A 14,227-nucleotide genomic window follows, 5' to 3' on the forward strand; every position below is an offset into this window, starting at 1 on the left:
TAAATGTCCCCAGGCTCCGGGCTCAGCCCCCGCTCACACAAGCCAAGACAAAACAACAGACACCTAACAAAAACCTATTTAGGGGCTGCGGCTAAAAATGATGGACAGCTAACTCTGGCTGTTGATTGGCTTAAAAAAGTAACTGACATCAAAATGTGGTTGTGTGATTGGTTTTAGTCTAAAATCATTGACATGTCCTCCGCCCTTTGCTTACGCCCACTGGTTCTCCGACCTGCTCTCGCGGAATTTAAACACTGCAACTGCACGAGAATTCATAGTAAAAGAACATGGAATCGTCTGTGCTCGCAATGCACATCATCAGATTGTTTTGCATCGCTACACCACTAATGTTTTGTCATATTGGCCCCTGGGGTGTAATAATACACAATACGGGACATTTGATTCCATATAGTTGTGTTTTGGATAAAAGAATAATTTTTTGGATTAATACATTTTGTTAAAAAGTAATTGTAAGTTGAATTTGAAGTTTAATTAAGAAGATTCAAAAGGTTGTAAGTTATACACATCTATTTTATAGACAAGTTTTTCTTACTTAGCCTAAATTTAAGATTTTCAGTTCTGTTTTATTTAAAATTTAACAGATTAATGTGTAAAACAGAGCTCTAAATCTGATAGGCTGTGTCCAGATGTTCTGTTCATAGTGGTTTCTTTGAAAGATGAATAAAATAGAGACTGAATAGCATAACGACAATGGTTGTTCAAAAAACTTTGATACTGTTTCCTTTTAGATTTTTAGATTTTTCATTATGTATTAAAATCCTTACAACTACTGCTCTTAAATAAGATCCTTGCAGGGTTTCACTTCGTTCCTAACTGTGTAAATTATATGCAGTGAAGGGGTTAAGATTTGTCTTCTGAAAGATTAACTGATGTTTTTCATGTATTTTATGAACATTGTTGGAATGTTTTTTAGTAAGGTAATTAAAGTGTGTGTGCTGTGCTGTTTTTCAGAGAGACGTTTTGGTGGAGCGGTCAAATAAATCGGGGACCTTAAGCAGCAACTGCAACGTCTGCAACAAACACGTCCACCTTGTACAGCGCCATCTTGTGGACGGCAAACTCTACCACAGGAACTGCTTCAAGTAGGAGAACTGTTTTAATATTGTTTTATTAAGGAATGCCCAGATATGTGGCAACCAAAAACAGCTGAAAATGGCAAACAAAGCAATTTTAGTGTTTAGTTATATAGGTTAAAATATAGGTCATATTGTTCTGTTTCTGCTAATGTTAGGATATTTTCAGCAGCTTCTACACACAGTGTTGAAGAAAAACGGCAGGGAGAGAGCATAAAAAGAGCAGGTTTTTAAAGTATTTGTATGATCTCGCATAAATTGAATGAAATAAAGTCACTAAAGGTATAAGACGTTTTTTATGCTGTATTGTATCCTGATTTTTATTTTGCAATACTGTTTTTATATTTAAAAATGCAAAGGTATTTATATTTAATTATTAGCTTACATGTAAAGATTGGTGTCAGAAGCGGTTTACTTTTACATTTTTTATGTTTAAACCATGCTCACTAGATAGCAGTGATGTACTCTGTTGTTAGATTCTACTTTGCTGATTGCATGAAAGGTAATTTATTTTATGTACTCCTTTAGGTTTAATAAATATGATTTGTTTTTGTCTAACATTTGATTTAAACAATCACAATATATCTTTTTTTTTTTTTACAGTATTACAATATATTCTGGTCCGTTAAATTGAAACCCCTGTATCTAGCATATCGACTGACATGTAGAATTTTTTTTTTTTTTTTTTTTTTTTACATTAGGCTAAGCAGTGATGGTCGTTCCAGCACACTGGTACCATTAAACACAATATTTTATCCCTTCTCCAATCAGAAATGTCTCTGATATTAGTTTAGAAACAAAATAATACGGACTGCCACTTTAAGAAAAACGTGTCCAGCTTTTTTTTTATAAGGCCTTTAGCCAAATGTTTCATTGATTTCCTCCAAAATTGTGGTGCTTTTACTACTTTTTTTTTCTTTACCTTTCAGGCGTGAACTTTTTATATACTGACCTACATTTCTGTAAATTACTATTACTACTAAGTATTTCATGTCTTAGACACCTAAAAATGATATACAGTGAATATATATCTGAACTGAAAGGTGCTGATTTGTTTAAAAGTTTAGAACTACTCTAACTACTTTCTCTGTGTATATTTTTTGGGATCTTTTATTAACAGGGAGAATAACGTTGTGATGAAGTTACAGACGTTAGTATTGCGAACTTCGCTGTACAGGGGTTACAGGCTGATTCAGTGCCTGCGGGGTTGGAATTTTAGGCAGTATCAGTCGTCAGCAGCATAAGGCCAGTGAGTCACTCTTATTGTCAGAGGCTCCGGCCTTTAGACACGTCACAGCAGTTTCTTTTGTCAGTGAACAGTGAGCATGAAGTAAGGGGGTTTTGAAACTAATCGAAAGTGAATGTAGAAGAAATGATGATCTCTCTATTGATTTACTTTATTCAGTTGAGTGAAGAAATAGCATCTATTGTTTATTTTCTCAGAAAGAATAAGTAAAATAAGTAGAGATGCACACAGTTTTGGCTGAAGTTGAACATAATGAAATAGGGCTGGGCGATAGGGATTAAAAAATATATATATATATATTTTTTTTTGATATACAATCTTAATAGAGTTTAATCCCATAAGGTTATAACAGAAAGACACTTAAGTAAACACGCCTAGGTAAACAAAACTGTAATACTTAATTCTTAAAAACTCTTTTTTTTAAAGTCAAATGAGAGCTGGATGTTAATCTACACAGATTTCTCTCCTGAAAACTGTTTATTTGGATTAAAGTAAAGCGCTTCCATTTATTCACAGTAAGCTTAAATTTACAGTATTTTGTCCTAGGGTAAGCGCTAGCCCCAGTTAGCAGGCGCTTAGCCAGCTCTGGTTAGCAGTGCAGGACAGTCACGGTTAGCACCGCTAGTCAGCTGCAGTTAGCGCTAGCAAATGCTGCTTGACAGCGCTACACTGAGGAACTCTGAGTGTTTTCGTAAGCCAGGGTGCTGCCAGCTAGCGGTTCCTCCCATGTAGCTTGTTTTAACACAGTAAACACGCAGACTACAGTCTGATATACTCGCCTCTGAACAGTGAAAGAGTTAGCTCTGCAGTTAGCGGCTAAAGCTAACACTGCTCGAGTCTCAGCACTGGAGAAACTTCACTAAAACTCCTGTATAACACTGTACTTCAGCAGTGTGGCTTTACTGCTCCTTACAATCTGACTGGTAAAATTCGTACATAAGGTGCACCGGATTATAAGGCACACTGACGATTTTTGGGAAAATTAAAGAGTTTTAAGCGCGCTTTATAGAGGGAAAAATAAACAAGAGATTCTTCAAATTAGATGTTTTTTTCCACTTAAAGTTATCTAAAAAAAAAAAAAAAAAAAGAGACATAACAAATGCAATGTGTTTTTAGGGAAAGTGAAGGAAAACTGAAGGGATTAAGAAAAAGTAGATAAATAAAAAGTGCAGTTTAAGTTGTCTGTGAATCAGGGCTGAAACAGTGTCAGCTCTATTCTCATGCTCATGTGAAGGCACTGATTGGTCAGTTCAGGTTAAAGTGGGCATGTCTGCTCTATAGATTAGTGTTTAGTTCAGTGGTGGTGCTTCACGCTGCTGCTGTTTATCAGAGCTATGATCTCAGAACAGGAGATGCTGGTTCTGAATTGTCTGTGCTTTGCTGAAAAAGCTGGTTTCACCACCACTATGTGTTTTTTTATAGAGCATGCTCTGAGTGAGCTCCATACCTCTCCTGCGTGTACCATTGAGTACCGTGATTCATTTGTCTTAAAGCCAAATATTTAGTGCCGTTTTTTGACCATTTAAACTTAGGGTGCTGTCTAGGGCCAATTTTTAAGTTAGAGGGGACGATTATTTTCTAGTTTAAAGTGCTTTGCCGACATTAAGAAGAAAAATATCCATTCAATATCAATTGACATTTTATTTATACAGTTTTCAGTTACAATGTCACAATTTAAAATAATTAGCAAATCTTAATTCCGTGTTTGTCATGTCATACAAACATATTAACCCATCGCATTTCAAAGGCTGCTATTATTTAAAATGTTATTTATCCCTTTAATACAGTTTTATATTAAGCTTCTTTTACAGCAGCCATCGCAATTCTTACAGGTTATTTTCTCATATTTCATACAAACAGATCAACAAACATCACTATTTAAAGCTTTTGCTGTGCTTCACTGTGTTGTTAGCTTTTTTCTGTTTCTGTCTTCTTGCAACAAATCATCATATTCTCACAGTTTAAAGGCCTTTGCTGTCCTTAATTGAACAGTATATTCGGATTACTTAACTGTCATAGAGGACCTAAGCTTTAGTAAGGGGTACAGCGTAGGTCCGACACAGAAGTATCTAAAAAGTCTGACGGGAACATTAGTATTTACATTAGTGTGCTGCTTTGTTGTGTGTTTACAGAAGTAAAAAGATTTGTGCCTAATTTCTAATTTAAAGGGGATGTTGCCCCCTCGACACAGGCACTGCAAATATTGAACATGGGTTTTCATTAAAAATGCCAGTTTTTGCTGTTGAATGAATACAACATGGCCTAAATGTATCTTGTCTTGATTTCAAAAACATAGCAGTTGCAAATCTACAATTAAAAAATATTTGTTTAACACAAAACACAATTTAATATCCCAGCAGACAAACCAACAAAGCCCAAAACATTTACAAATATGTCAACAGTGCTATTTTAGTTATGCGTTTACTTCAGTTGTGTTGTTCTAGTCTCACATTTATTTAATTGGTGGATTCTAATCATACATTTACTCAGAAGTTCAATTTTAATCATAAATACATCTCATGAGTGCTACTAAGTCACATGTAAAGTGAAATTTCCTCAGTGGAAATGCAGGGTGTTATGAATTCTTATTTTTTCATTTAATTTATTTAATTTATATTTATCAGATAGACTACTTTTTTTTTATTAAAAATTGTCTGCTAGCTCTTTCTGTGTAAAGCAGCTTTCTGAGGGGACGAGTGTGGGCCTGCCACTGCTGAAAAAAATCTTAACATTAAAATAACACTAAAATAAATTGGCCATTGTTCTCTTGACGCCTAGATATTTGCTTGGTGCTTAATGATGTCTTTATTTCATTGCAACAGGTGCAACGAGTGCTCCAACATTCTTCTGTCTGGCACTTACAAGCCTGGGAAAGAGCCGAACACGTTTATCTGCAAGACTCACTCAAACACACTGAAGCCTCCATCTTCCCCGGCTGCACCGGTCACACAGACTTCACCCAGAATCAAAGAAACACCACCAACCTTCAGGATCACACCTCCCGCCCCGACCGACCAGAATTCCCCTCCTCCAGCAGGTCTGGTGAAGAGCTCCACTCCGTATAAACCAAACAATACGTGGCTGTCTGGTAAGACTGATAACTCCTCTAGCCCTACACCCACCCCCCGGTCTAAGCCCCCACCAGCACGCTCTGAACCTGTCACCATAACTGTGAAGAGTCCTCAGGATCAGAAACCACGCACAGAGTCCCCAAAACCTCCCAGCAGCACAGTGATAAAGAACCAGGAGGCCAGACTGAGGTAAGAATAAACTAATAGACAAAGTTATTGGGTCATTTATTCAATCATTTATTAATTAATTAATTTATTCCTTAATTTATGATTTTTCTGAAATTAAAGGTATTAAAAATAAGAGTTTGAGATCATGTTGAAGAATTAGTCCATTCACTCTTGCAATATACTATAAGCAAATCAACCCCAGAGCATCAGACTACCACCCCCATGCTTGTCGGTTGGTATGGTGATCTTTGGAATGAATGTCTCTTTTTATTTTATTTTATTTTTTTTCCTTTTCTTTCAAACATACCCTTACATAATTTTATCCAAACAACTCTGTACAGTTATCGGATACTAATATTATTGTGCCTTAACCCTTTCAGATCCTGCATCCATTACAACGGACATCTTCATGTATTTCCTTTATTTTTAATTTTTTTGTTGCACACAACACTATTTCAGAACTGTTCTCAGAACAGACCATGAACCAGGCCAATTAACAAGCTTATAAACCAATGAAACAGTAACTTGGCACCGCCCACTGCACTGGGAAAACAGTAGTACCAGGGTCATTGAGGCAAAGTAACAGTTATTTTTTACTAATGTAATCTGATTTAGATCACATCGTTAAAACAATCATGTTTTGTACAGTTTTGAGATGGTTTATGGAATAAAAAGGTCCATATAAAATTTAAAGTATTACATACAGACATCAAATGCAATGGAAATATTCGATATTCTAATTATTTGGATTTATTTGCTATATAAATTTAAGTAGAAATATAAGAGTCTTCTTTTTGTGCATTACAGAAAGAAAACAGTATTCTTATATATTTTTCTTATATATTTTTTTCCCATCACTGGAGATAATTCAGGTCTGAAAGGGTTAAAAAAGTATTTAAACTCTCCAATTTTTTTTCATGTTACACAGTGCATTTTTTTTATTTAAGTTAGGTTTTAGCCTAAAATATACATTATTTGTACAAAATATACATTTTTCTGTTACAAAAAAAAGTTATTTAATCCAAAAGTAAACTTGCAGTTTTCCTTTCACCCAAACATGACGGAATGTGACTGAATCTGTCGCAGTTTTCTACCCTTCCACAACTGGCATCTATTTTTCTTATGTTACCCACAGGTTCTTTGAGTCGAGCACTGGTCCTGGGAGTACTGGGAGTACTGTGTCAGTCACCAAATTTGGCACAGCAAGCCCAATCATTGGAAAATCTAGTGCAATGACTGACCCACCGAAGGACGCAGGAGCTGCAGGAGCTGGCGGTGTCACTGGTAAAGGCAGGGTTCTGCTGCGGCCGTCAGACTGGGCCAAAGACAAGGATAAAGAAAAGGAGAACGAGAAGGAGAAAGCCAAGTCCGTCATTAGCAAGCTGGTGATTGAGGACACCAACAAAAGCAGTAGCTCAGCTTGGCGGTCGAGTGGCCTGAAAACAACTAATAGTACCAGGTAAGTTAATGACCACATGAATTACAGCAGATTTCACAGTGTTTGCATTATTAGTAGTGGATAAAGTAAATGCAGCAGACAGATTTTGCATTATAAAGTGCAAGCATATAATAAACAGCAAGAAAGGAGACTAAGCATTAATAAGCATTTATTATAAAATATAAATGAAAAACATGTATTTATATGACAGAAAATTATATAGCAATGCATTTTCTATAAAAATAATAATGACTTCTTTTCTTGGTTGGTAGACATTCAAGTAGGTGCACAGTCATTGCCTTGATTGGATATAAGTAGATTCACCTTTTATACTGATAGGTTAACAGACAGGTAGATGTATCTGCTTGTGTTGATTGATTGATTGGCAGGAAAGTAGTTATGCCTTTTTTTTATGACTCTTTTTAGTCTTTTGAATACAAATGGTCCATGTAGGTATTTTTCTGGTAATGTAGATCAGATACAATCTAGTGTTTTTTTTATTTTATTTTTATTTTCCCTGTTCATATTGTTTACTGACTATTATTAAAACTGAAATGCAAAGTCTTAGGACTTAAAATAGACAGACCTCAACTTTAATCCCTGTATAGAAAGCCAAGCCTTAACAAATTATATTATAAATGAAATATATCAGACACTCCCTAATTATGCTACAGTGTTCAGTGTATTTTTAGACTGGAAAACATTGTTTGCAGTGTTTTCATACCCTTTGAACTTTTTCACATTTTGTCACATTACAAAAACAAGCTTAAATATATTTCTTTGAGAGTTTAAGTTAAAGAGTAGCACATAATTGCCAAGTGAAACGAAAATGATGCATGCTTTTCCCCATTTTTATCAAATAAAAATCTGAAAAGAATAAAAGTATTCAGCCACCTTTACCCCTAAATAAAATCCAGTGCAATCAGCTGCCTTCAGAAGTCACTTAATTAGTTAATAGAGTCCAGCTGTGTGTAATTTAGTCTCAGTCTCCTGCTCTGTGAAGGCCTCAGTGGTTTGTTAGAGAAAACTAGTGAACAAACAGCATCATGGAGACCAGGGAACTCACCAGACAGCTCAAAGGTCAAAGGTGTGGAGAAGTTTAAAACAGGATTAGGTTATAAAAACATATCCCAGGCTTTAAGCATCCCCATGAGCACTGTTCAATCAATCATCCAAAATGACAAAAAGTGTTCTACAACTGCAAACCTACCAAGTCACAGCCATTCACCTAAACTGACAGATCGAGCAAGAAGAGCAGCCAGGAAGCCCATGGTCACTCTGGAGGGGGTGCAGAAATCCACTGATCAGGTGGGAGAATCTGTATAAAGGACAACTTAAAGTTGTGCACTCCACAAATCTGGCCTTTATGGAAGACTTGCGAGAAGAAAACCACTGTTGAAAACAATACATAAGAAGTTCCATTTGCAGTTTGCCACAAGACATTCCACATTCCACTTCACAATTATGTGCTATTTTGTGTTGGTCTGTCACTTAAAATCTCTATAAAATTAATTTAAGTTTGTGGATGTAAGGTGACAAAATGTGAAATACTTTTGCAAGTCACTGTAGGTCTACATGGGCCTTCTGTGTTTGTGCAGGATCTGCCTCATTGCCACCAAAGTCTGCAAACAATTTATTTGAGTCAGACTGGTGGAATGTAAAAAAAAAAAAGTGCAGTTAAAAAACGTTTTAAGCTGTTTACAATCTAGTCATGTATTGGTGTCCTTTTTGAAGATACATACCAATTTTAAAATGACCAGGGTGCTCTCATTAGGGAGATATAGTACTAAAATAATATCACAATATTTGAGAGTATTTTTGAGATATCAGAATTCTGAAAATACAGCTCTGGAAAAAATGAAGAGACCACTTCAGTTTCTGAATCATTTTCTCTGATTTTGCAATTTTTACGTATATATTTGATTAAAATGAGCATTGTTGTTTTATTCTATACAGACAACAGACAAAATGTCTCCCAAATTCCAAATAGTAATAATGTTATTTAGAGCATTTATTTGCAGAAAATGAGAAATGGTAGAAGTAACAAAAAAGAGGCAGTTTTCAGACCTTAAATAATACAAAAAACAAGTTCATATTCATGAAGTTTTAAGAGATCAGAAATCAATATTTGGTGGAATAACCCTGATTTTTAATCACAGTTTTCATGCGTCTTGGCATGTTCTCCTCCACCAGTCTTACACACTGCTTTTGGATAACTTTATGCCTTTACTCCTGGAGCAAAAAATTCAAGCAGTTCAGCTTGGGATCATCCATCTTCCTCTTAATTATATTGTTTTCAATTTGGTAAAATAAACAAAAGAATCATAATTTTAAGTGGTCTCTAATTTTTTCCTGTATTTCAACATTTACATTTATTATAATAATAATAATAATAATAATAATAATAATAATAATAATAATAATAATAATAATAATAATAAATATAGCCGCAAGCGGCAATCATCGGGTTCAAGCACCAACTTGCACAATGGTGCCTACTGGAGCATTGAATGGTGATGTGTAAGAAGGTCTAATATGATTGGAGATGCCCAGTCACATTTAGAAATTATCAAGTTTTTCACCTGTTATTAATGTTGAGCAGAGGCCTTTCAACCTGATCAGTGCTTAAATTCACATGTAAATCTAGTGAACTTTGTAGGATATTCATTAAGTGAGTTAGAACTAGTCAAAAGGTGTCTACATGTTATTGGTATTGATCAGGTGGCTTCAACCAGAATGTTCACAAAGTGGTATTCAGATTGACCTTTGAACCTTTGCAGAACAAGCTGAAATGTTTGACCAAACAAGTTTAAATTAACACAAAGGAGTGAATGTTCTGATATGACATGTAATTACGAAGTTATTATAAATCTAGTTCTGAATTAAATGGCGCTTCATCAAGCACCAACTAGCACAATGGTGCCTACTAGAGCATAGGATGGTGATGTGTAAGAAGGTCTAACACAATTAAATGGCGCTTCATCAGAGTGATATTGTACAGAGGTCTTTAACATTGTGAGATTACAGCAAATACTGCAGAGTTACAGCAATTTAGGTTAGAAATTCCAAGGACGCACAGATTGCTTGATGCCTGGAGAGTATTGTATGTGAAATTTTCACAAATGTTTTTAATGAACATTTACCTAGAGACTCTACAGTGTGCAGCAAGACTGAAATGGAGGTGATAGGCCAAATATTCAGAGAGTAGTTTCAATATAGCTATTTTCAAACAATTAGCAATTATGAATGAACAAAGCACTTTTTAAACATAGTTGTATTGAGAAATTTGTCAGAGCCACTGTACTAAATATGGCAAAAACAATTAGATGTCAAAATAGTACAGCATGATTGACATATACTCGTTTTTTTGGAACAGCGCCCCCCAGTGGGCGGATTGTTTCAGCACTTTGCAGGTCACTACAGTGTCTCCACCTGAACATAACTGCCAAATATCATCCAGATTGGGCAACATTCAGCCTGCCAAAATGTCTGCTGAATGCTGATTGGCTGATGGTGTTCAGCCTTGTTGATTGATTAAGTTGCCCTTTGAACATCCTTTAGAGGCTGTATGATAGATTCTGCATGCAAAGTTTCAACTTGCTAGGTTGCACGGTTGCTGAGAAACAGTGCTCCAAATTTACCTCTTGAAGTGAATGGGGCATATATCCGGAAGGACTAATTTGCATATGGCGGCCATATTGTTTACATATTTCAACTTTTTCTTAATGAATATTGAAGCGCATGCTCTCAGGAGTGTTTTGATACCAAACATGCCAGGATTGGTCAAAATTCCTAGGACTAGTTTGCAAAAGTAGGTTTTGCATATTATGCAAATTAGCACAAAATCTATATAGACGGAAGTGCATGGTCCAAATTGGAAAGTTGTTGGTATTGACCCAAGGAATCCATCAAAAAAAGAATTTTGAATGTAGGTCTTATGGTTTTTGAGTTATTGAGAAAATTGTGAAAAATGAATTTCCTTGTTTATAGCGCCACCACTTGACCAATCGGTGCCATTTTTGTTGTCCACCGAGATGCACTGATCCTACATCTACCTACCAAGTTTCATTTCTCTATGACTTACGGTTTAGGCTGCACAACTGTTTTTACAGGAGAAAAAGAATAATAATAATAATAATAATAATAATAAATATAGCCGCAAGCGGCAATCATCGGGTTCAAGCACCAACTTGCACAATGGTGCCTACTGGAGCATTGAATGGTGATGTGTAAGAAGGTCTAATATGATTGGAGATGCCCTGTCACATTTAGAAATTATCAAGTTTTTCACCTGTTATTAATGTTGAGCAGAGGCCTTTCAACCTGATCAGTGCTTAAATTCACATGTAAATCTAGTGAACTTTGTAGGATATTCATTAAGTGAGTTAGAACTAGTCAAAAGGTGTCTACATGTTATTGGTATTGATCAGGTGGCTTCAACCAGAATGTTCACAAAGTGGTATTCAGATTGACCTTTGAACCTTTGCAGAACAAGCTGAAATGTTTGACCAAACAAGTATGAATTAACACAAAGGAGTGAATGTTCTGATATGACATGTAATTACGAAGTTATTATAAATCTAGTTCTGAATTAAATGGCGCTTCATCAAGCACCAACTAGCACAATGGTGCCTACTAGAGCATAGGATGGTGATGTGTAAGAAGGTCTAACACATTTGGAGACATTCTGTCACATTTAGAAATGATCAAAAGTCTTTCACCTGTTATTAATGTTGAGAAGAGGCACAAAGGAGTGAATGTTCTGATATGACATGTAATGTCAAGTTATTCTTAATCTAGTTCTGTATTAAATGGCGCTTCATCAGAGTGATATTGTACAGAGGTTATTAACATTGTGACATTACAGCAAATACTGCAGAGTTACAGCAATTTAGGTTAGAAATTCCAAGGACGCACAGATTGCTTGATGCCTGGAGAGTATTGTATGTGAAATTTTCCCAAATGTTTTTAATGAACATTTACCTAGAGACTCTACAGTGTGCAGCAAGACTGAAATGCAGGTGATAGGCCAAATATCCAGAGAGTAGTTTCAATATAGCTATTTTCAAACAATTAGCAATTATGAATGAACAAAGCACTTTTTAAACATAGTTGTATTGAGAAATTTGTCAGAGCCACTGTACTAAATATGGCAAAAACAATTAGATGTCAAAATAGTACAGCATGATTGACATATACTCGTTTTTTTGGAACAGTGCCCCCCAGTGGGCGGATTGTTTCAGCACTTTGCAGGTCACTACAGTGTCTCCACCTGAACATAACTGCCAAATATCATCCAGATTGGGCAACATTCAGCCTGCCAAAATGTCTGCTGAATGCTGATTGGCTGATGGTGTTCAGCCATGTTGATTGATTAAGTTGCCCTTTGAACATCCTTTAGAGGCTGTATGATAGATTCTGCATGCAAAGTTTCAACTTGCTAGGTTGCACGGTTGCTGAGAAACAGTGCTCCAAATGTACCTCTTGAAGTGAATGGGGCATATATCCGGAAGGACTAATTTGCATATCGCGGCCATATTGTTTACATATTTCAACTTTTTCTTAATGAATATTGAAGCGCATGCTCTCACGAGTGTTTTGATACCAAACATGCCAGGATTGGTCAAAATTCCTAGGACTAGTTTGCAAAAGTAGGTTTTGCATATTATGCAAATTAGCAAAAAATCTATATAGACGGAAGTGCATGGTCCAAATAGGAAAGTTGTTGGTATTGACCCAAGGAATCCATCAAAAAAAGAATTTTGAATGTAGGTCTTATGGTTTTTGAGTTATTGAGAAAATTGTGAAAAATGAATTTCCTTGTTTATAGCGCCACCACTTGACCAATCGGTGCCATTTTTGTTGTCCACCGAGATGCACTGATCCTTCATCTACCTACCAAGTTTCATTTCTCTATGACTTACGGTTTAGGCTGCACAACTGTTTTTTCAGGAGAAAAAGAATAATAATAATAATAATAAGAAAAATCTTAACAAAAACAATAGGGTTCTACGCACCTTCGGTGCTTGAACCCTAATAATAATAATAATAATAATAATAATAAGAAGAAAAATCTTAGCAAAAACAATAGGGTTCTACGCACCTTCGGTGCTTGAACCCTAATAATAATAATAATAATGTAATTGAACACTAGTGCATGCATTTAAACTACAAACATAAAGAAACAAAAGTACCCTTAAAGCCTTAAAATAGAAAACCACAATATAGATTTTTTTTATTGTTTAAAAATTATAACACTCTTATCATGTATGATATATGATATGGCACACCCCTTATGAGAACCATTTTGGACGTAATTTTGTGAATATGCCTAACAAAGTGCTTTATACTGTTTTATTACTCCGTAAAATGTAAGCGATCTTTGTAACTGGATGGTTTCTGGAAATACTTTATTTTCCACTTTGTCTATGAGCTGGTTGATTTCGCCCCCTGGTGGAGCAGAAGGGTTAAAGCAGATTTTATTCCCCTGTGTGTTTTTTCTGTTAGTAGTAATGTTTCTCCTGTGGATGCCGGCAGTAAAAGCCCCTCTGGTAGAATCCGTCTCAAACCACTGGAGGCAGATCTGGACCTCAGTGCCACGCCCACTTCAACTAAAACACACAGCTGGAGCAGAACTAAAGATAAAGAGCCATCAAATGCAGCGTCTACACCACTTGCTACTAACAGAGGTAAGAGACACATCAGTACATCTCCAGAGATCTCCTCATAAGAGCCTAGTGTTATTAGCAACTGGGCAGTATATCAATATATCATATCAATGATAAATGATCAAATATGGATATTATTATTGAAACACGGGCTCTCTAAACACCTCTCTAAGACTGGCTCCCAATTTGATTACTGTTTTTTTTTTTAAATACACTTTAAGGTCCTCTTAAAATTCGTATTTTTTTTTCCAAAAACCATCAGTGTTCCTTAAAGTCCAGTGCGCCTTATGTATTAATCATAACTGAAGTCCAGCGTTATAAGGAAGTTTCAATGAAGTTTTAATAAAGTTCCGCTAACAGCAGCGCTAGCTCTTTCACTGTTTAGAGGTGAGTTTATCGGACTATAGTCTGCGTGTTTACCGTGTTAAAACAAGCTATGTGGGAAGGCTGGCTAGCTCTGCTTACTGGGGCTGACTAGCTCTGCTAACTGAGGCTGGCTAGCTCTGCTTACTGGGGCTGGCTAGCGCTGCTAACTGAGGCTG

At 35.9% G+C, this 14,227-nt stretch overlaps 1 protein-coding gene across 2 annotated transcripts in view; it reads left to right on the plus strand.

Annotated features, from left to right (window-relative positions):
- micall2b (mical-like 2b) overlaps window positions 1–14,227 on the plus strand; it is a 53,346-nt gene that overhangs the window by 18,100 nt on the left and 21,019 nt on the right. The window contains exons 5-8 of one of the 2 annotated variants that reach the window (XM_049469832.1): window positions 973–1,103; window positions 5,163–5,600; window positions 6,715–7,038; window positions 13,525–13,706. In XM_049469832.1, coding sequence (XP_049325789.1) covers window positions 973–1,103; window positions 5,163–5,600; window positions 6,715–7,038; window positions 13,525–13,706 — 1,075 coding nt within the window. The remainder of the gene's footprint in view (window positions 1–972; window positions 1,104–5,162; window positions 5,601–6,714; window positions 7,039–13,524; window positions 13,707–14,227) is intronic. The other variant, XM_049469833.1, reaches the window with a different exon arrangement.

The sequence above is a fragment of the Astyanax mexicanus genome, chromosome 21 (genome assembly GCF_023375975.1).
Source record: "Astyanax mexicanus isolate ESR-SI-001 chromosome 21, AstMex3_surface, whole genome shotgun sequence".
In the NCBI taxonomy this organism is placed as follows: Eukaryota; Metazoa; Chordata; class Actinopteri; order Characiformes; family Acestrorhamphidae; genus Astyanax; species Astyanax mexicanus.